At 46.3% G+C, this 24,033-nt stretch overlaps 1 protein-coding gene across 1 annotated transcript; it reads right to left on the bottom strand.

Moving 5' to 3' along the window:
• Positions 1-22,866: 22,866 nt before the first annotated feature.
• On the bottom strand, positions 22,867-23,814 carry LOC144277691 (olfactory receptor 51E2-like). Its single transcript, XM_077838641.1, has one exon. It carries the CDS (start codon positions 23,812-23,814, stop codon positions 22,867-22,869), a length of 948 nt encoding a protein of 315 aa, XP_077694767.1.
• Positions 23,815-24,033: the final 219 nt, after the last annotated feature.

The raw sequence follows: 24,033 nt of genomic DNA, 5'->3' as shown, positions 1-24,033 counted from the left end.
GGAGTAGGAGAGAAGGTGTCTCCTGCTTGTACCACGTGTTTCCGTGACTTCCTGTATATGCCCAGAGTGATGGTCACAGTAAAACTACCTGGATGGAGAGACAATGTTAACGTGAGACAATGCACGCACTACTGGGGGCTGTTCTCATGGGTGAAGCAGATTGGTCGCCCTGCACACACTGAAAAATGATATTTTAATAATTCAGAGAAATGAACTATGAACAAATGACCTTACTAATCTCAATTCCATATTTTATGGTGCTCCCTCCCTCATTAATTCCCACTCATCATGGTGTGGGAAACCTTACTGGGCCCCAGCAGGAAACACAAATGTGGATAGTGGTTATTCATCATTGTTCCTTAGGCCTTGTCTACATGACCAAGTTTTTTTTCACAAAAAAGCAGTTTTTGACGAAGAAACAGCGGCGGTGTACACACTGCAAAGTCACTTTGAACGACGGAAGTCCTCAGTTTCAGTGACAGAATGTAACCACCTTGACAAGAGGTTTAAGGCCTTTTACGGAATTTTTTTGTTTATTTTATCGCTGAAATTGGCCTCCGGAAGGCGTCCCGCATTGCCCATCCTGAGTGCCGTGGTGAACAGTTTCAACGCCTCTCCCCTCCATAGAGGCGAACAGCTTCTGCCCGTCTCCTTTTAAAGGTTCAAGAATTTTAAAATTCCCCTTCCTGTCTGCTGGGTGTGGAGTGCTCACATTACAGCTTCCCAGGTGGCCATGGCGGCTCCATGCTTGGGACACTGTGGATCTGCTGGATCTGCTCCGTATTTGGGGAGAGGAGGCTGTGCCGTCCCAGCTGCGCTCCAGCCATAGCTACTGGCAGATTTCATGCAGCTTGTGGGAAAAGAGATAGTTCGATGAAGAATTCTTCAGTAGACTTCTTGCTGCATATACCAAGGTTGCTATAACCAAGGTTAGGTTGCTCTAGCTAAATCTCTTAGGGGTGTGATTTTTTTTTTTATATTGCAAAAAGGAGCAAATGCAATTTTTGTTTGCAGTAGCAGAGGCATAGCATGCCAGTCATGGGAGGGGAGAGTAGCCCTTTTCCTGGTGTTGCTGAGGCCTCAGCTGGAGTATTGTGTCCAGTTTGGGTCTCCAATATATAGGAAGCATGTAGAGCAACTGGAAAGGATCCAGAGGCAAGTGACGAAGATGAGGCACAGGGTGGAATGCAAGCCATACGAGCAAAGGCTGAAGAAACTGGGTATGATCAGTTTGGAAAAGGGAGGATTTTGGAGGGACCTGAGAGCGGTCTTGAGATACTTGAAAGGCTGCCATAAAGAAGATGGAGGAAAGTTCTTCTCTGTTGCCACATGGGGCAGAGAAGAGGCAATGGGTTCAGACTACAGCTATTCAGATTTAGATTTAATCTCAGATAAACTTCCCAACTGTAAGAACAGCAGGACAATGGAACAGATGCCCAGGCAGGTTGTGGAAAGTCCTTCACTGGAGGTTTTCAACAGGAGGCTGGATAGTTATCTGTCTTGGATGGTTTAGATACAACAAATCCTGCATCTCGGCAGAGGTTAGTCTAGCTGATGCTTGCAGCTCCTTCTAATCCTGTCGTTCTTTGGTTCCATGATATAAAATCCTGGTGTCGACCAGGTCTTACTCAAACACAAGTTGTGGAGCTCAGTACTGTCTTAACTGGGAGAAATTTAATGGTCTGTGTTACACAGGAGGTCAGGCTGGATGATCTAATGGTCCCTTCTGACTTTAAACCCTATGAACCTATCAATACAGAAAGTAGTTCAGGGATTTATATTTATTCTGTCTCATAACACAGGAACAAGGGAACGTTCAATTCAATTATATTGAAAAGCTAAGCATATAAAATTGATAAAAGAAAACTGGTCACATAATCCATATTTGGCCTGTGGAACTCCTTGCCACAGACATTATTGGAGCAAAGAGTTTAGCAGAACGGGATTCACAAATGGATTGGCCATAGTTGGTGGTGCTGGTGGCATCACCCAGAGTTGAGTCTGTCTGACACCTTCAATGACAAGACTTCATTTTCAGTTGCGTATAAGTTTGCCAAACATTAACCTGAAATTTCCCATGTTGGGTGTCTACTTCCGGCTGAATTGCATTTTGAAAGTTTCATGGCATAACAGTTCAGACAACTTTGGGAATGAAGCTCGGGGAGAAGGTGTCTTGCCGACATTGAAAAAATTTTGTATTTATGCATGTATTTATCCATGCTTTTCAGCAGATAAATTCTCATAAGAGCCCCACTCCTTCCCCCGCCCCGTTAACAGCCCAAGCCCTAAATTGCAAAAGGAGGAGGTGGCGGTCTCTGTGCATTAACACACAGCTGGCTCCTGAGGTTTTACTCAGTTCTTACTCCAGACTGGATCTTTTTTCTGGAAGATCTGCTTGAAGGCTCGTCTACACTCAAAACACAACAGCGGGGTGCCACAGCGCTTCACTGGGACCTGAGCAAACTACGGCCCGCGGCCTCCGATTCTGGCCTTGTACTGGACCTCGACTAACAACTTTCGTCCTGAAGGATCCACTGTGTGACGGAAATGAAGCCACCTTAGGGCTGGAGCCATCACCGAGGGTCACAGCAAAGAGGGGCATTTTGGTTTATGATACTAGAGCAAATTCAGCACCTGTGGCAAGGGCCCTGGGATCTTTAGTGGCTGTGCAGAGCAGAAATAGATTCAGACCTACTCTCTGTCCCTTCATGAGTACGTTGCACTTGGTTTGTCGAACCGAAAGAGATGGGTACCTGTGATTTCTGAGATGAAAGCCTCTTCGCCGGGAATCCCCTTATGTTAGCCGTGTCCCACACTTCTCTCACCCCAATATCTGCAGCAGCATCCCACGCTGAGAGCTGACACGGGGATGTGCACTGTTTATAATACAGCTCTGTTCAATCCCAGTGGAGTTCGCTCAGCGCCTCGGGGAGAAGCGGTGTCTGGATGCAAACAGGCTGGAGACCAGACACCCTCTAGCCAGTCTCCCTCTTTCCATGACTGCACTTTGTGTTTGTTATCCAGCTTTAACAGTAAACAGTAATTAAGGGGACTTCCCAAAGGGAGATGGGAACTCTTGAGCTCTGTGCTAAGTCAGAGAGGAATTGGTTGCTCTGTGTATTTGTGTATATTTAAAAATTATAGTTGATTACTAAGGAAGCTAGGGATAGTGCCTAGGTCTCTTAGGGTCTGATGCTAAGTACCCAGGATGGATGGGTAGATAATAGACAGACAGATCTGGAGAAAGATGACTGAAGGGAAACACGAATACTTTCTGGAGGCACAAGGGATTTTCACTACGGGATCAGAGATCATAATTCTCATCAGGAACTATGATCATACCATGCAAAGACGTAGCAAAGGGAAGTCACTATGAACGTATCCCCATTATATCCATAGGTAAACTGAGATAGAGGGAGACATGACTTGGTCAAAGTCAAAGAGAGAATGGCAGGCAGAACCAATGGTGAGCTGGAGCCAGTTAGCACCAGTTCACTGCAACTGGTTGTTAAATTTAGAAGCCCTTTTAGAACCGGTTGTCCCTCGCGGGGGTTGTCCCTCGTGGTTGTAAAAGGGTTTCTAAATTTAACAGCCGGCCAAAAGTGGCGTGAACTCTGGGGCTGGAGCACCCACCGGCAGCTCCCTGCCCGGCCCCAGCTCACCTCCTCTCCGCCTCCACCTCCTCCCCTGAACGCGCCGCCCCGCTCTGCTTTCCCGCCCCCGCACCTTGGATTCCCGTGAATCAGCTGTTCGCACGGGAAGCTGTGGGGGAGGGCGGGGGGCTGAGAAGCAGGTGGCAGCTTCCCACTCAGGCGCAGGGAGGCGGAGGTGAGCAGGGGAGGGAGAGCATGAGGAGGGCCACTCATGCCACAACAGGTAACCCGGGGGGCATGCAGGGGAACCGCTCCCCACCCCAGCTCACCTCTGCCACCGTCAGCCTGAGTGCAAAGCCGCCGCCTGCTTCTCAGCCCTCCCCGGCTTCCCGCACGAACAGCTGATTCGCAGGAAGCCGAACATTTATAGGAAGTCCTTCTTCCAAGGCCTATAGTATTTCTTAATGCACCATTACCTTGAATGGTTCATTCATAATGTCCTGGCTAGATCAGATGTAAACTACACTGTGGCTGTTACCAAGGAGAAAACACATTTGAAATACTGGTGCATGTTAGGATATAGATATTTAGGCCTGTCTGTAAAGGCATAGACTCTAAGAATTTAGGTGTATTCTTATCACTTGGCAAGTTTTAGAGGTATAAAAGAATCAAAATCACTGTCTTCAGGGTCCTTCTCTTACTGTGACAGTCTGAGGCCCTGTGCTTAGGCTAAGATCCCTGGCTAAGCAGCAGAGGCAGCCATAAGCTGGGAAGCGACCGGTCACCTCCTCACATTGCAAACTAGTCACATTGAAAGAAGGTGCTATGGGACTGTTAGGATACAATCCTGTCCTGACAGTGCCTATCACCTCCAGAGAAAGGGAAGTGCCTAGAAGATGTGAAAGGAAACTTAGTTTAATAGCATCCTGTCTGGCAAGAACTCACTTATCAATAGCTAGGATGTGAAATCCTCATTTCTGTGTTGTTCTATCACTGTAGTCCCCATTTCCCTATTTCAGAGTAGCAGCCGTGTTAATCTGTATCCGCAAAAAGAAAAGGAGGACTTGTGCCACCTTAGAGCCTAACAAATTTATTTGAGCAGAAGCTTTCATGAGCGACAGCTCACTCCATCGTATGCATCCGATGAAGTGAGCTGTCACTCACGAAAGCTTATGCTCAAATAAATTCTTTTCCCTATTGTTTGTCTGTATAATCTCTGTCTGGTTCTGTGATTGTTTCTGGCTGCTGTATAATTAATTTTGCTGGGTGTAAACTAATTAAGGTGGTGGGATATAACTGGTTAAATAATCATGTTACAATATGTTAGGATTGGATAGTTAAATTTCAGTAAATTGATTGGTTAAGGTATACCTAAGCAGAACTCAAGTTTACCTATGTAGTCTGCAGTCAATCAGGAAGTGGGTGGGTGGGTGTGTGGGAAATGGGAACAGGGAATGGGGGTGGGGAAATTGGAATCATGTTTGCCTAAGAGCAGGAATGGGAACAAGGACACAGGTGTAAGGCTCTGTGGTGTCAGAGCTGGGAAGGGGGACACTAAAGAAGGAAACTGGAATCATGCTTGCTGGAAGTTCACCCCAATAAACATCAAATTGTTTGCACCTTTGGACTTCGGGTATTATTGCTCTCTGTTCATTTGAGAAGGAACAGGAAAGTAAGTGGGTGAAAGAATAAGCCCCCTAACAGCCATCTCATCCACAGTTTTCACCCTTTTGTCCCACAGACACTGTTTTACATCATCTTAACATTCACTTAAGAAATGTTCCTGTACAGAAACATCAACCATTCCTTCAAAGCTTATAATACCTTTACTCCTTGCCCACTTCCCCATCAAATCCTTCATTTTATTTACATATTCCACAATACTCATACCAGCACCCCTCTTAGGATTAGTAATTTGGTACAATAATTGTACAATAGCTTCTTCCATGTGGAGGGAAACCAGAGATACCAGCATAGATAGTGGGAAAGTCCAGGCACAAGATGGAGTCCAGTGTCACATGAGCTGGTTACAAGCCCATGCATGTATGTTACACAGGCATTTTTACCTTGAAAATACATTTCTTTACAACAATCTGTTGCTCCAAATTTCCCTAATCGGTGGTTGTCAGGGGAGGGAGGAAGGGGCCATGATCCAGGGCTCGCTTGTGGAGCTGGGAAAGGAAGGGGGGAGAGAAGACTTCTTTTACACAAAGGGTATTCATTAGATGACTACATTTCTCATGCAACTGCAGTGCTTATCAATTCTTACAAGCAACAGGGAGGGGAAAATATGGCAACTTATCTATCAAACAAAGGAATACTTCCTGCTTCTGCCTTATCTCCCCAGTGCTATGTCAGCACATATCAGGTTTTACTCCCCACTCTGAACTATAGGGTACAGATGTGGGGACCCAAATGAAAGCTTATTTTTACCAGCTTAAGTTAAAAACTCCCCAAGGCACAAATTCCCCCTTGTACTTTGGATTAGGTAAACGCTGCCACCACCAAGTGATTCAAACAAACATTTTGGGAGGGCCACTTGGAACCCTATCTCCCTGCTAATATCCCCCCAAGCCCTACCCCCCCTTTCCTGGGGTGGCTTGAGAATAAACAAGAAGAGCACAGACCAAGCTTGGGTTTTTAGGATAAAGTTTTAGATAAAGTTTGGTGGTGGCAGTGGAAATCCAAGGGCAAAGGGTAAAATAATTTGCACCTTAAGGAAGTTTTAACCTAAGCTGGTAAAAGTAAGCTTAGGAGGTTTTCATGTAGGTCCCCACATCTGTACCCTAGAGTTCAGAGTGGGGAAGGAACCTTGACATGGTGGCAGAGTGGTGGGATTAACTTGAAATCATTTTGAGATCAATTTGAGATTTTTTGAACCAGAAAAACAGATTTTAAAAGGATTTTTTTTAAATCCTTTGTGCTGCTAGAAAGCAGGTCTCCAACTGGCAATAGTTGGAAGGTTTTTTTTTTTTTGCTTTGCTTTGGGGCCAGAGCAGAGACAAAAGGGAATTGTCTTTGGGAGCTGCAGTTTCTCTTCCTGAAGGCAGAGTAGTTAACCTCCTGCAGGAAAATTCACAAGTCTTCAAAGACCTAAAAGCAACTAGAGGGGATTTCCACCTACTTGCCTGAAGACAAAAAAGTGTGTTTTTTTTTTTAATTTTATTTTTCTGTAGGCTGACAATCACTATCAGAGAATAGATATAATATTCCAGCACAACAAAATTTTACAAGCCAAGTTTTGTTTGTTTTATTTCTAAACCTCGGGTGTAAAGTTAGTTAAAAACAGAGAAGTTAGGATCACAGACTCCACGGCTCAAGAAAAGCTGGAATTAGCCAGATTTCAGGTTGCTGAAAAACAAAAGGAACATGAAAGACAGATAGAACTCATGTGGATGGAGAAGGATGTACAGGAGGCTGCCCACAGGAGGGAAATGGAGGAAAGGAAGCACATGGAGGAGGAGAAGGAAAAAGAGAGGAATCATGAACTGGAGATGGAGAAGGTAAAGGCTCAGCAGAATATACCAACAAACCCCAGCAATCCTTCTCCAAGTACCACTTCCCATCCCAGAAAGTTCCCCACCTACAAGGCAGGAGATGATACGGAGGCCTTCTTAGAAAACTTCAAAAGGGCCTGCCTTGGATACATCATCTCTACCGACCAATACATGGTAGAGCTGAGGCCACAGGTCAGTGGACCCTTAGCTGAGGTGGCAGCTGAAATGCCTAAAGAACACATGAACAAGTATGAACTGTTTAAATCCAAGGCGAGAGTCAGAATGGGGATAAAAGCAGAGCACTCTCGTCAGAGGTAAGGTGGAAACCAGACGTGTCATTTACCCGACATGCCTACCACATTGTGAAACATTGGGATGCCTGGATATCAGGAGCAAGTGTTGAATCTCCAGTAAATTTGCCCTTCCTAATGCAAATGGAACAATTCTTAGAGGGTGTTCCTGAGGAAATAGAAAGATATATCCTAGATGGGAAGCCCAAAACTGTACTCGAGGCAGGAGAGATTGGAGCCAGATGGGTAGAGGTGGCAGAGAAGAAGAAAGCTGGTCGCAGTTGGAGCGGAGACCAGAAGGGACCACCCCAGACCACACCCTATTACTGGGGGCCTCCCAAAGCCCCACCTACGTACCAAAGAACCCTCCAGACCCCTTATCGTCCCACCACCCCGTTCTCCAGCAACCCGCCTCGCCCCAGTGACCTGTCAGCTGGACGATGTTTTAAATGTAACGAGCTGGGGCATGTAAAGGCCAACTGCCCCAAGAACCCCAACAGATTAAAGTTCACTGCACCGAAATCACAACACAGGTCCGCAGGCCCAGATACCTCCCAGATCCCTTGGAGCGGAGGGAAACTGTGAGTGTGGGTGGGAAGAAGGTCACTGCGTGGAGGGACACCGGAGCACAAGTGTCAGCTATCCATGCTTCCTTACTGGACCCCAATTTAATCAATCCAGAGATCCAAGTGACAATTCAACCCTTCAAGTCCAACTCTTTCGATTTGCCTACAGCCAAGTTGCCTGTCCAGTACCAGGGCTGGTCAGGAAGGTGGACTTTTGCCGTCTATGATGATTATCCCATCCCCATGCTGTTGGGGGAAGACTTGGCCAATCATGTGAAGCGGGCCAAGAGGGTGGGAATGGTCACCCGCAGCCAGGCTAAACAAGCCGTAAGGCCTAGCTCTGTTCCGGAAACTTCTATCAGGACCCGGTCAGAGGTGGTGGACCCGGACCCCAGGCCAATGTTTGCAACAGCAGTAGTGGACCCAGTCCCAGAGACCCAGATGGAACCAGTCCCAGAACCGGAACCAGCGGATCAACCAGCACCAGACCCATTGCCAGCACTAAATCCAGTACTTGCAACCTCAACACCAGAGGGCCCCACCGAACCTGAACCGGCAGCAGCCCAGAACCCTACACAAGAGGCTCAGCCAGAGACTAAACCCCAACATAGTGTCCCAGCGGAGAGCGGTTCACAGTCAACAGAAACAGCCCCATCCCCTTCATCCCTTCCAGAGGGACCAAGCATAGGTCCACAATCCAATGAGGAACTCATGTCTCCGGCAGCAAGGGAACAGTTCCAGACCGAACAGGAAGCGGATGGAAGCTTCCAAAGAGCTTGGATGATGGCACGGAGCAACCCACCGCCTCTCAGCTCTTCTAATCGATCCAGATTTGTGAAGAAAGAGGACTTTTGTAGAAAGAGGACTTGTTGTAGAAAGAGATTTGTTGTAGAAAGAGAGAAAAAGCTTAGCCCACCATCACCCTAGTGACCACGCTGGGGTGAACAGGACCAAAGACTGTTTGGGGGGGGGTCATTCCACTGGGAGGGAAAGGGCAAGGATGTTTCTACCTATGTCCGGTCTTGTGAAGTATGCCAAAGAATAGGAAAACCCCAAGACCAGGTCAAAGCCCCTCTCCAGACACTCCCCATCATTGAAGTTCCATTTCAGCGAGTAGCTGTGGATATTCTGGGTCCTTTTCCAAAAAAGACACCCAGAGGAAAGCAGTACATACTGACTTCCATGGATTTTGCCACTCGATGGCCGGAAGCAGTAGCTCGAAGCAACCCCAGGGCTAAAAGTGTGTGCCAGGCACTAGCAGACATTTTTGCCAGGGTAGGTTGGCCCTCCCACATCCTCACAGATGCAGGAACTAATTTCATGGCAGGAACTATGGAAAACCTCTGGAAGGTCATGGGGTAAATCACTTGGTTGCCACTCCTTACTTCCATCAAACAAATGGCAAGGTGGAGAAGTTTAATGGAACTTTGGGGGCCATAATACGTAAATGCATAAACGAGCACTCCAATGATTGGGACCTAGTGTTGCAGCAGTTGCTCTTTGCCTACAGAGCTGTACCACATCCCAGTTTAGGATTTTCCCCATTTGAACTTGTATATGGCCGTGAGGTTAAGGGGCCATTGCAGTTGGTGAAGCAGCAATGGGAGGGATTTACACCTTCTCCAGGAACTAAAATTCTGGAGTTTATAACCAACCTACAAAACATCCTCTGAACCTCTTTAGGCCTTGCTAAAGGAAACTTACAGGATGCTCAAAAAGAGCAAAAAGTCTGGTATGATAAACATGCCAGAGAGCTTTACTTCAAATTAGGAGACCAGGTCATGGTCTTAAAGGCGCTCCAGGCCCACAAAATGGAAGCATCGTGGGAAGGGCCATTCACAGTCCAGGAGCGCCTGGGAGCTGTTAATTATCTCATAGCATTCCCCACCTCCAACCGAAAGCCTAAGGTATACCATATTAATTCTCTAAAGCCCTTTTACTCCAGAGAATTAAAGGTTTGTCAATTTACAGCCCAGGGAGGAGACGACGCTGAGTGGCCTGAAGGTGTCTATTATGAAGGGAAAAGTGCTGGTGGTGTGGAAGAGGTGAACCTCTCCATGACCCTTGGGTGTATGCAGCGACAGCAGATCAAGGAGCTGTGCACTAGCTATGCGCCGACGTTCTCAGCCACCCCAGGACTGACTGAACGGGCATACCACTCCATTCACACAGGTAATGCTCACCCAATTAGAGCCCAACCTTACCGGGTGTCTCCTCAAGCTAAAACTGCTATAGACCGGGAGATCCAGGATATGTTACAGATGGGTGTAATCTGCCCCTCTGGAAGTGCTTGGGCATCTCCCGTGGTTCTAGTTCCCAAACCAGATGGGGAGATACGTTTTTGCGTAGACTACCGTAAGCTAAATGCTGTAACTCACCCAGACAACTATCCAATGCCATGCACAGATGAACTATTAGAGAAACTGGGATGGGCCCAGTTCATCTCTACCTTGCACTTAACCAAGGGGTTCTGGCAAGTACCGCTAGATGAATCCTCCAAGGAAAGGTCAGCCTTCACCACCCATCTCGGGCTCTATGAATCTTATGTACTCCCTTTCGGGCTGCAAAATGCACCCGCCATCTTCCAAAGATTTGTAGATGGTCTCCTAGTGGGATTAGGAGAATATGCAGTTGCCTACCTTGTTGATGTGGCCATCTTTTTTCCTCGGCAGACCACCTGGAACATCTACAAAAAGTCTTTGAGCGCATAAGGGAGGCAGGTCTAACTGTTAAGGCTAAGAAGTGTCAAATAGTCCTAAACAGAGTGACTTACCTTGGACACCAGGTGGGTCAAGGAACTATCAGCCCCCTACAGGCCAAAGTGGATGCTATCCAAAAGTGGCCTGTCCCAAAGTCAAAGAAACAGGTTAAATCCTTCTTAGGCTTGGCCGGTTATTACAGACGATTTGTACCACAATACAGCCAAATCGCCGCCCCACTGACAGACCTAACCAAAAAGAAACAGCCAAATGCCATTCAGTGGACCGAAGAGTATCAGAAGGCCTTTAACCAGCTTCAAGCGACACTCATGTCTGACCCTGTACTAAGGGCCCCAGACTTTGACAAACCGCTCCTAGTAACCACAGATGCGTCCGAGTGTGGTGTGGGAGCAGTTTTAATGCAGAAAGGACCGGATCAAGAATTCTACCCTGTCATGTTTCTCAGCAAAAAACTGTCTGAGAGGGAAAGCAACTGGTCAGTCACTGAAAAAGAATGTTATGCCATTGTCTATGCCCTGGAAAAGCTACACCCATATGTTTGGGGACGGCGTTTCCACCTGCAAACCGACCATGCTGCACTACTGTGGCTTCATACCACCATGGGAAATAACAAAAAACTTCTTCAGTGGAGTTCGGCTCTCCAAGATTTTGATTTCAACATCCAACACATCTCAGGAGCTTCTAACAAAGTGGCTGATGCACTCTCCCATGAAAGTTTCCCAGAATCAACTGGTTAAAATCGTCCTTGAGATGTGGAAAATATTTTTAGTCTTTATGTACTTCGTAGTATATTTAGAGGTGCATGTGTCTTATTAACTCTGTTTTTCCTAGACCTCCAGGAACAAATCCCAGCCAGCGTATCATCAAAACTGAGATTTGGGGGGGGCGTGTCATAAATATAAAGGGAAGGGTAAACCACTTTAAAATCCCTCCTGGCCAGAGGAAAAATCCTATCACCTCTAAAGGGTTAAGAAGCTAAAGGTAACCTCGCTGGCACCTGGCCAAAATGACCAATGAGGAGACAAGATACTTTCAAAAGCTGGAAGGAGGGAAAAAAGCAAAGGGTCTGTGTCTGTCTGTGTGATGCTTTTGCCAGAGACAGAACAGGAATGGAGTCTTAGAATTTAGCAAGTAATCTAGCTAGGTTTGTGTTAGATTATGATTTCTTTAAATGGCTGAGAAAAGAACTGTGCTGAATAGAATGAATATTCCTGTCTTTGTGTCTTTTTTGTAACTTAAGGTTTTGCCTAGAGGGATTCTCTAGATTTTGAATCTAATTACCCTGTAAAGTATTCACCATCCTGATTTTACAGAAGTGATTCTTTTCTTTTTACTTCTATTAAAAGTCTTCTTGTAAGGAAACTGAATGCTTTTTCATTGTTCAAAGATCCAAGGGTTTGGGTCTGTGGTCACCTATGCAAATTGGTGAGGATTTTTACCAAACCTTCCCCAGGAAGTGGGATGCAAGGGTTGGGAGGACTTCGGGGGGAAAGACGTTTCCAAACTATGTTTTTTTCAGGAACCCAGATAAAGTTTGGCGGTGGCAGTGGAAATCCAAGGGCAAAGGGAAAATAATTTGTACCTTGGGGAAGTTTTAACCTAAGCTGGTAAAAGTAAGCTTAGGAGGTTTTCATGCAGGTCCCCACATCTGTACCCTAGAGTTCAGAGTGGGGAAGGAACCTTGACACCATTCCATTCAGCACAGCTTATTTTCTCATCCATTTAAAGGAATTATAATCTAACGCATATCTAGCTAAATTACTTACTAAATTCTAAGACTCCATTCCTGTTCTGTCCCTGGCAAAAGCATCACACAGAGAGAGAGAGAGAGAGAGAGAGAGAGCTTTGTTTTTCCCTCTCCCCCACTTTTGAAAGTATCTTGCCTCCTCACTGGTCATTTTGGTCAGGTGTCAGTGAGGTTATCCTAGCTTTTTAACCCTTTACAGGTGAAAGGATTTTTCCTCTGGCCAGGAGGGACTTCAAAGGTGTTTATGCTTCCCTTTATATTTATGACACTTGGTTTAACGTAATCATAGAATAACCACCAGCCTCTTTCTCAGCAGTTTGTCCTCGAGTTTGACATCCTCAGCCATGTCATAGAGTCTTAGAATATCAGGGTTGGAAGGGACCTCAGGAGGTCATCTAGTCCAACCCCCTGCTCAAAGCAGGATCGATCCCTGACTAAATCATCCCAGCCAGGGCTTTGTCAAGCCTGACCTTAAAAAGTTCTGAGGAAGGAGATTCCACCACCTCCCTAGGTAATGCATTCCAGTGTTTCACCACCCTCCTAGTGAAAAAGGTTTTCCTAATATCCAACCTAAATCTCCCCCACTGCAACTTGAGACCATTACTCCTTGTTCTGTCATCTGCTACCACTGAGAATAGTCTAGAACCATCCTCTTTGGAACCCCCTTTCAGGTAGTTGAAAGCAGCTATCAAATCCCCCCTCATTCTTCTCTGCCGTAGACTAAACATCCACAGTTCTCTCAGCCTCTCCTCATAAGTCATGTGTTCCAGTCCCCTAATCATTTTTGTTGCCCTCCGCTGGATGTTTTGCAATTTTTCCACATCCTTCTTGTAGGGTGGAGCCCAAAACTGGACACATTACTCCAGATGAGGCCTCAACAGTGTCGAATAGAGGGGAACGATCACGTCCCTCGATCTCCTGGCAATGCCCCTACTTATACATCCCAAAATGCCATTGGCCGCCTTGGCAACAAGGGCACACTGTTGACTCATATCCAGCTTCTCGTCCACTGTAATCCCTAGGTCCTTTTCTGCAAAACTGCTGCCAAGCCATTTGGTCCCTAGTCTGTAGCGGTGCATGGGATTCTTCCTTCCTAAGTGCAGGACTCTGCACTTAGCCTTGTTGAACCTCATCAGATTTCTTTTGGCCCAATCCTCCAATTTGTCTAGGTCCCTCTGTATCCTATGTCCCTCTGAAGCACGGTCACACATGGACAGAATTTACTGTTGATGGGTTCTACACACAGTATTGCTCACTACTCCCAGGAGGTATCCCCCTTTTACAGATGGGGAAACTGGGGCAGCAGGAAGGAAAATGTCTGGAGCCAGGAAACGAGCCCAGAGTCCCCAGCTGCCAATCCCTTCGTTAGCGTCTCAGACCTGGCTCATGTGGTCCTTGCAGCAGTACAGATTCATGGTGCTGTCCCTCCGTTGGGTTCTCTAGTGTGGGGACCTCCCCTTATTTCAGTGGGGCGGCTCCCACTTACACCAGGTAGAGATAAAGCATCAGCAGAGACCAGGGAACTGGGAGTGAAGAGTCCCAGCTCTTCCCGAGATGTGCTGGGTGACCGTGGGCACATTCTCCCTGCATTAAATGGAGATGATTATTTGTTGTGTCTTGTGTGGTGCTAACAAAAGGCCCTACTCAGGGCTGTAGAGTCAAACAGTGCACTGATGTGGCTCTTTTCAGCACACTGTTGGCCTCTATGCGCTCTGTAGAATTCCAGCAGTGTGTGGTCCCTGGTAAATAAGCAATACAAGGCTGAACCCTGAACTGTGTGGAAACCTCTTTTTGCATCTGTAGATTTTAACTTTTTTAAATAAATTCCTCCTCTTTAAGAAGGATGGCAACTCCATTGATCACAACACACAAATAACCTCACTGTGTCTAACACAATGAAGAGGAGCAATGCCTGTTCATGGCCATAGCAGTGGTGCTGGGGCGTGGGGTGAGTCAGGACTCCTGGTTTCTATTCTCAGCTCTGCCACCGACTCATAGATTCATAGATATTTAGGTCAGAAGGGACCATTATGATCATCTAGTCTGACCTCCTGCACAATGCAGGCCACAGAATTTCACCCACCACTCCTGCAAAAAACCTCACACCTATATCTGTGCTATTGAAGTCCTCAAATCATAGTTTGAAGACTTCAAGGAGCAGAGAATGCTCCAGCAAGTGACCCATGCCCCATGCTACAGAGGAAGGTGAAAAACCTCCAGGGCCTCTTCCAATCTGCCCTGGAAGAAAATTCCTTCCTGACCCCAAATATGGCGATCAGCTAAACCCTTAGCATATGGGCAAGATTCATCAGCCAGATACTACAGAAAATTGTTTCCTGAGTAACTTGGATCCCACCCCATCTAATATTCCATCACAGGCCATTGGACCTATTTACCGTGAATATTTAATTACCAAAAACATGTTATCCCATCATACCATCTCCTCCATAAACTTATTGAGTTTAATCTTAAAGCCAGATAGATCTTTTGCCCCCACTGCTTCCCTCAGAAGGCTATTCCAAAACTTCACTCCTCTGATGGTTAGAAACCTTCGTCTTATTTCTAGTCTAAATTTCTTGGTGGCCAGTTTATATCCATTTGTTCTTGTGTCCACATTGGTACTGAGCTTAAATAATTCCTCTCCCTCTCCAGTATTTATCCCTCTGATATATTTATAGAGAGCAATCATATCTCCCCTCAACCTTCTTTTAGTTAGGCTAAACAAGCCAAGCTCCTTGAGTCTCCTTTCATAAGACAAGTTTTCCATTCCTCGGATCATCCTAGTAGCCCTTCTCTGTACCTGTTCCAGTTTGAAGTCATCCTTCTTCAACATGGGAGACCAGAACTGCACACAGTATTCCGGGTGAGATCTCACCAGTGCCTTGTATAACAAAGACCACATTAGCTTTTTTCACAGCCATATCACATTGGCAGCTCATAGTCATCCTATGATCAACCAATACTCCAAGGTCCTTTTCCTCCTCCGTTACTTCTAATTGATGTGTCCCCAGCTTATAACTAAAATTCTTGTTATTAATCCCTAAATGCATGACCTTACACTTCTCACTATTAAATTTCATCCTATTATTATTACCCCAGTTTACAAGGTCATCCAGATCCTCCTGTAGGATATCCCTGTCCTTCTCTAAATTGGCAGTACCTCCCAGCTTTGAACCATCCGCAAACTTTATTGGCACACTCCCACTTTTTGTGCCAAAGTCAGTAATAGAAAGATTAAATAAGATTGGTCCCAAAACCAATCCTTGAGGAACTCCACTTGTAACCTCCCTCCAGCCTGACAGTTCACCTTTCAGTAGGACCCGTTGTCGTCTCCCCTTTAACCAATTCCTTATCCACCTTTCAATTTTCCTATTGATCCCCATCTTATCCAATTTAACTAATAATTCGCCATGTGGCACAGTATCAAATGCCTTACTAAAATCTAGGTAAATTAGATCCACTGCGTTTCCTTTGTCTAAAGAATCTGTTACTTTCTCAAAGAAGGAGATCAGGTTGGTTTGGCACGATCTACCTTTTGTAAAACCATGTTGTATTTTGTCCCATTTACCATTGACTTCAATGTCCTTAACTACCTTCTCCTTCAAATTTTTTTCCAAGACCTTGCATACTACAGATGTCAAACTAAACAGGCCTATAATTACCCGTATCACTTTTTTTCCCTTTCTTAAAAATAGGAACTATGTTAGCAATTCTCCAATCATACGGTACAACCCCTGATTTTACAGATTCATTAAAAATTCTTGCTAATGGGCTTGCAATTTCATGTGCCAATTCCTTTAATATTCTTGGATGAAGTTTATCTCAGACCCCCGATTTAGTCCCATTAAGCTGTTTGAGTTTCGCTTCTACCTCAAATATGATAATGTCTACCTCCATATCCTCAATCCCATTTGTCACGCTACCATTATCCCTAAGATCCTCATTAGCTTTATTAAAGACTGAGGCAAAGTATTTGTTTAGATATTGGGCCATGCCTAGATTATCCTTGACCTCCACTGCATCCTCAGTGTTTAGCGGTCCCACTTCTTCTTTCTTTGTTTTCTTCTTATTTATATGGCTATAGAATCTTTTACTATTGCTTTTAATTCCCTTTGCAAGGTCCAACTCTACTTGACTTTCAGCCTGTCTCACTTTATCCCTACATGTTCTGACCTCAATAAGGTAGCTTTCCTTGCTGATCCCTCCCTTCTTCCACTCCCTGTATGCTTTCTGCTTTTTCTTAATCATCTCTGTGAGATGCTTGCTCATCCAGCTTGGTCTACAACTCCTGCCTATGAATTTTTTCTCCTTTCTCGGGATGCAGGCTTCCGATAGCTTCTGCAGCTTTGATTTAAAATAATCCCAGGCCTCCTCTAACTTTAGATCTATAAATTCTTCAGTCCAATCCACTTCCCTAACTAATTTCCTTAATTTTTGAAAGTCAGCCCTTTTGAAATCAAAAACTCTAGTTGCAGATTTATTTTTGTTAATCCTTCCATTCAGTTTGAACTGAATGAGCTCATGATCACTTGAGCCAAGACTATCCCCTACAACCATTTCTTCTATGAGGTCCTCACTACTCACCAAAACCAAATCTAAAATGGCATTCCCTCTAGTCGGTTCAGCAACTACTTGCTGAAGGAATCCATCAGCAATTGCATCTAGGAAAATCTGAGCCCTATGTTAGGATATAGATATTCAGGCCTGTCTGCAAAGGCCTGTACTTTAAGAATTTAGGTGTATTCTTATCACTTGGCTAGTTCTAGAGGTATAAAAGAAAGAATCAAAATCACTGTCTGCTGGTGTAAGGGCCTTCTCTTACTGTGACAGTCTGAGGCCCTGTTCTTAGGCTAAGGCCTTTGGCTAAGCAGCAGAGGCAGCCATAAGCTGGGAAGCGACCGGACACCTCCTCACATTCCAAACTAGTCACATAGAAATAAGGGACTATTGGGCTGTTAGGCACTGTCAGGACAGAATTGTATTCCTGTCACCTCCAGAGAAAGGGAAGTGCCTAGAAAATGTAAAAGGAAACAGTTTGATAGCATCCTGTCTGGCAAGAACTCACTTATCAGTAGCTGGGATGTGAAATCCTCACTTCTGTATTGTCTTGTCATTATAGTTCCCACTTTGCTATTGTTTGTCTGTACAATCTCTGTCTGGTTCTGTGATTGTTTCTGTCTGCTGTATAATTAATTTTGCTGGGTGTAAACTAATGAAGGTGACGGGATATAATTGGTTACATAATCATGTTACAATATGTTAGGATTCATAGAATCATAGAACCATAGAATATCAGGGTTGGAAGGGACCTCAGGAGGTCATCTAGTCCAACCCCCTGCTCAAAAGCAGGACCCATACCCAATTAAATCATCCCAGCCAGGGCTTTGTCAAGCCTGACCTTAGAAACTTCCAAGGAAGGAGATTCCACCACCTCCCTAGGTAACACATTCCAGTGTTTCACCACCCTCCTAGTGAAAACGTTTTGCCTAATATCCAACCTAAACCTCCCCCACTGCAACTTGAGACCATTACTCCTTGTCCTGTCCTCTTCCACCACTGAGAATAGTCTAGAACCATCCTCTCTGGAACTACCTCTCAGGTAGTTGAAAGCAGCTATCAAATCCCCCCTCATTCTTCTCTTCCACAGACTAAACAATCCCAGTTCCCTCAGCCTCTCCTCATAAGTCATGTGTTCCAGACCCCTAATCATTTTTGTTGCCCTTTGCTGGACTATCTCCAATTTATCCACATCCTTCTTGTAGTGGGGGCCCAAAAGTGGATACAGTACTCCAGATGAGGCCTCAGCAATGTCGAATAGAGGGGGACGATCACGTCCCTCGATCTGCTCGCTATGCCCCTACTTATACATCCCAAAATGCCATTGGCCGCCTTGGCAACAAGGGCACACTGCTGGCTCATATCCAGCTTCTCGTCCATTGTAACACCTAGGTCCTTTTCCACAGAACTGCTGCCTAGCCATTTGGTCTCTAGTCTGTAGCTGTGCATTGGGTTCTTCCGTCCTAAGTGCAGGACCCTGCACTTATCCTTATTGAACCTCATCAGATTTCTTTTGGCCGAATCCTCCAATTTGTCTAGGTCCCTCTGAATCCTATCCCTGCCCTCCAGCGTATCTACCACTCCTCCCAGTTTAGTATCATCTGCAAATTTGCTGAGAGTGCAATCCACACCATCCTCCAGATCATTTATGAAGATATTGGACAAAACCGGCCCCAGGACCGACCCCTGGGGCACTCCACTTGACACCGGCTGCCAACTAGACATGGAGCCATTGATCACTACCCGTTGAGCCCGACAATCTAGCCAACTTTCTACCCACATTATAGTGCATTCATCCAGCCCGTAGTTCTTTAACTTGCTGACAAGAATACTGTGGGAGACCGTGTCAAAAGCTTTGCTAAAGTCAAGATACAATACATCCACTGCTTTCCCTTCATCCACAGAACCAGTAATCTCATCATAAAAGGCGATTAGATTAGTCAGGCATGACCTTCCCTTGGTGAATCCATGCTGACTGTTCCTGATCACTTTCCTCTCATGTAAGTGCTTCAGGATTGGTTAGTTAATTTCAGGAACATGATTGTTTAAGGTATAGCTAAGCAGAACTCAAGTTTTACTATATAATGTGTAGTCAATGAGGAAGTGAGTGGGTGTGGGTGGGCGTGGGGGTGGGTGTGGGAGACGGGAACAGGGAATGGGAGTGAGGAAATTGGAATCATGTTTTGCTAAAGGGGGAAATGGGAACAGGGAATGGGAGTAAGGAAGTTGGAATCATGTTTGGCTAAGGGCAGGAATGGGAACAGGGACACAGGTGTAAGGCTCTGTGGTGTCAGAGCTGGGAAGGAGGATACTAAGGTAGGAAACTGGAATCATGCTTGCTGGAAGTTCACCCCAATAAACATTGAATTGTTTGCACCTTTGGACTTCAGGTATTGTTGCTCTCTGTTCATGCGAGAAGGACCAGGGAAGTAAGTGGGTGAAGGAATAAGCCCCCTAACACCCTATTATTGTTACTAGCACTTGTCCTCCAGTCTATATCTGGGAAGTTGAAGTCTCCCATGATCACACAGTTTCCATTAGTATTTACTTGATTAAAAACATTAAAAAGGGCTCTATCCATATCCAGATTAGATCCCGGCGGTCTATAGCACACCCCAAGCACTACCCAGGGGAGGCTCTAATAGTTTTCTTCCCCAATGTAATTTTTGCCCAGACGGACTCAGTCATATCCATTTCATCGCTTCTTATTTCTTTACATACTACCTCATCATTGATATACAATGCTACTCCACCACCTTTGCCTTTATTTCGGTCTTTCCTAAACAGCACATACCCTTCAATACCTGTAGTCAAGTCATGACTACTATTCCACCCTGTTTCTGTTATCCCTATAATATCTGGTTTCACTTCCTGCACCAGTAGCTCTAGATCCTCCATTTTGTTACCTAGGCTCCTCGCATTGGTGTACAAACATCTTCATTTTTGCTGTTTGGCCTCTTTCACATTCTGTACCCTATTAGGTACGGTCATTCTACAGCCAGTATAACCTATTGGACTGGTATCCACACTGCCTTTCCTCCTACCCACAGCTGTATCCTTTCTTACTTCATTTTCTTTCCTCTCAATGCTAAAATCTGGCATGGAGATTACCTGGACATCTCACAACCATCTCCCCAAAATTCCTAGTTTAAAGCTCTCTTAATCAGCTGTGCCAGCCTCCATCCTAGAAGTCTATTTCCCTCCCTACTCAGGTGAAGTCCCTCCTGAGAGAACTGTCCTCTGTCCATGAATGCCTCCCAGTGGCCATACATCCCAAAGCCCTCCTTATAGCACCACTGTCTAAGCCATCTGTTGATAGTTATAATCTTGACACACCTTTGTTGCCCTTCTCTAGGAACAGGCAGAATCCCACTAAAGATCACCTGAGCCTCGATTTCCTTAAGCTTCTTCCCCAGCCTAGCATAGTCTCCCTTAATACTTTCCAGCGAGAATCTAGCTGTATCATTTGTTCCCACATGAAGGATAATTAGGGGATTCTTTCCTGCTCCCTTTAGAATCCTTTTCAACCTCAGGGCTACATCCTGTATCTTAGCACCTGGAAGACAGCACACCCTTCTATTCTCTGGATCAGCTCTGGTTAGAGGCCTATCTATTCTTCTCAGTAAAGAGTCCCTAATCACATAGACCTGCCTTTTCCTAGTGACGGTGCTATTCTCCAGTCTATCCCTTGTTCCCTCTGGCTGCAAGTTCTTTCCATTCCTATTCTCCCTTGTAATCCTCTTTAACCCATCCTGTATCCTCCTGGGGCTCATATTTGGTTTTGGATATTTTGGAATTTTGGATATTTTGGATATTTGGCTCATATCTCCATTAACTCTTCACCTTTTCCTATAGGACTAGCTGCTCTTCTCTTCTTCCTTGCCCTTCCACCTTCAGTGACTACCTGCTGAACCCCTTCTTCATTTTCCAACTCTGCAAACCTATTCTTGAGCTCTATTTCTCCTTCACTAGCCCGTCTTTTCCTCTGCCTGGTTCTTTTAGTCACATGCTTCCACTGACCACTTTCCTCACCCAGTCTCCCCTCAGAATTCCCCAGCCCTAATTCCACCTGCAAGTCTGAGCTTTTCCCTTCAGATACCTCCATAATCTGCTCAAACCCGTTCCTAAACTCTACCAGACTTTCCACCTGCATCTCCAAACCTCGGATCTTTTCCTTCATCAGCTCTATCAGACGGCATTTCATACAGACAAAACTCTTAGCAGATGCCCCCTCCAGGATCATGTACATACGGCAGCTTCCACATCCAGTCATCCTCATTGTGTCTTCCACTACACGGGTCACTCCCACTGCTGCCTCTGTGTCTGTCATCGCCTTCCCGCTAAATCCTTCTAATCTGGGAAACACAAACCACACCCAAACCCCATCCCCCACAGCAAAAAAAAAAAAAACACCAAACAAGCACCACAAGACAAACTCCCCTGTTTACAGCTCTGTTTGCTAGCTCCTGGGCCGCTGCAGCTGTCTGTGACTCATTGTGTGGCCTTGAGTAAATCACTTGACCTCTGTGTGGTTCGGCCCATCCATGACACGGGGAGAACGCTGCCGAGCAGCCGAGCTAAAGAACATCCAGACGCAGTGATCAAAAGCGTCATACAGACTCAGACATGTATGTTAGACTCAGCTTCACCATTCAGCTTCAGCCCCGGCGCAGTGGGTGCTCTGTCATTCCAGATAAGGTGCCGTGTAAATTGCCGGCTAGTGGTAGCTGTGTGATTTATCTCCCTCCGTGTGCGCTCCTGCAGCCACCCCGGCCTCTGCTCAGCATCCCACCTTCCCAGCTAACTCAGGGGCTGATCCCTCCACCTCTCTCAGCTGTTGTCCTCCGAGCTTCAGAGCTGATCCCGTGCCCTGCCCCCAAAGCCTGGCTCTGGGCAAAGGGCTCCCAGCCCATCCCTATTGCTGGGACCCTGACAGCTACAGGCCCCCCGCCAGAAGGAACAAATCATAGAATCATACAGGATTAGGGTTGGAAGAGACCTCAGGAGGTCACCTAGTAAAACCACCTGCTCAAAGCAGGACCTATCCCCAACTAAATCATCCCAGTCAGGGCTTTATCAAGCCAGGCCTTAAATACTTCTAAGGATGGAGATTCCACGACCTGCCTAGGGAACCCATTCCAGTGCTTCACCACTCTCCTAGTGAAATAGTGTTTCCTAATATCCAACCTAGACCTCCCCCATTGCAACTTGACACTATCACTGAAAACTGAGGAAATGAGCCACATGATGGTCTCTGCCGTCAGGACTTTGCAGCTGAGCTTTCGGGCCCAAATGCTCTACGATGCACAACCTCAGCTGCCTGCCTCTCAGCCCTGCTCCCAATCCACAGTGATTTTATACGGTTTCCTGGCTTCCCGCTCTGCTCCGGACTGGCCTGCCTGCTGCATCCTCCCAGCAGGGTTCCTGCCAGGCTGCAGCAGGTCCTGTCCCAGCCCCGGGGCAGAGGGAGCCCTGGCTGGGGAGGAGGAAGGTGGAGATGATCCAGCAAGTGGATGGGGTTGGAGAGGAGGGGAGCGAGTAACAGGGTTTGGGATTTGGGGGAAGATGTTGAGAATGGAGTGGGGCCTTGGGGAATAGGTGGGACAGGGGAAGGGGCCTTGTGGAAATAGTTGGGACAGGGGACAGGGCCTTGGGGAATCGGCAGGGCTGGGCGTGGGGCCTCAGAGATCCAGTTAAAAGCAATTAGAAAGGTGGCGATCCTATGGGAAAAAGATTACTCAGTTTGTCACACTGACACAGCACGGTTAAGGCCAGGAAAGGATTTAATGTCACTTTGACTGTCCAGTCAGGGATTCAGGGAAGGGACCCCAGAACCATGTCACCAGCCACCTCTTCACAGAGCTCGGGGTGTTAGCTAGAGCACCAGGAGAAAACTTTAAGCCCCTTTATAGGTAAAGAGCCGGAGCAGCCTGTCCCGGATCTGTTTCGTCCTCACCCCATAGATGACGGGGTTTAACATGGGGGGCAGCAAGAGGTACATATTGCCAATGAGAACATAGAAAGGCAGGGGCACATTTTGGGCAAATCTGTGCATGAGGGACATGATGAGACCTGGGATGTAAAAGGCTAAAATGACAAAAAGGTGGGAGCCGCAGGTCCCCAAAGTCTTGACCCGCGCATCTTTTGTGGGGAGGCTGAAGATGGCCCTGAGGATCTGGATATAGGACACGGCAATAAAAATGCCATCCAGACCCATCACAAAGAATAACACAAAGAGGCCGTAGTAACTACTAACACTGGTGTCAGCACAGGCCAGCTTCAGCACAGCTATGTGTGAGCAGTACGGCTCGGAGATGACGTTTGTTCTGCAATAAGACCACTGTCTTTCCAGTAAGGGATAGGGAAGTAGAACTATGCAACCACGCAGCACCGCGGCCAGGCCAATCTTGGCCACCAGGGGGTTTGTCAGGATGGTGGAATGTCTCAGGGGATGGCAGATGGCCACGTAGCGATCCAAAGCCATGGCTACGAGGATCCCAGACTCCAACAGAGATGAGATGAGGATGAAGTACATCTGGGTGAGGCAGGCACTGAAATTGATCTCCCTGGAATTGAACCAGAAGATTGCCAGGATTTTGGGCATGGTGGAAGTATACAGGACTAGGTCGGTGAAGGCCAGCATGCAGAGAAAATAGTACATTGGCTCATGAAGGCTAGGCTCCATCTTCACAACGAACAGGATGTAAAAGTTCCCCAAGATGGCTATGACGTACATGGTGCAGAAGGGGATGGAGATCCAGACATGGGCCACCTCCAGGCCAGGAATGCCCAGCAGGATAAAGGTGGAGGGGTTGGTGAAGTGGGTTGTGTTGGTATCTGACATGGAGTAGGGGAGAAGGTATCTCTTGCTTGGAGCATATGTTCCCCTGACTTCCTGTATGTGCCAAGGGTCTAAGGTGATGGTTGCAGTACAAATACCTGGATGAAGAGACAATGTGAATATGAGACACTACATGCAGTGCTTGAGGCTCTTCCATAATATAAAAGACCACATGATCTGATAGTCCCTTCTGATTTCGAAGCCTATGAATCTATTGATATA

This window comes from Eretmochelys imbricata, chromosome 1 (genome assembly GCF_965152235.1).
Source record: "Eretmochelys imbricata isolate rEreImb1 chromosome 1, rEreImb1.hap1, whole genome shotgun sequence".
Taxonomy (NCBI): Eukaryota; Metazoa; Chordata; order Testudines; family Cheloniidae; genus Eretmochelys; species Eretmochelys imbricata.
Note: the sequence above shows the minus strand (reverse complement) of the source record. Positions and strands in the feature narration are given on the sequence as shown.

Coding starts and splice junctions, on each gene's coding strand:
- LOC144277691 (XM_077838641.1), bottom strand. CDS start 23,814: ATGTCAGATACCAACACAACCCACTTCACCAACCCCTCCACCTTTATC.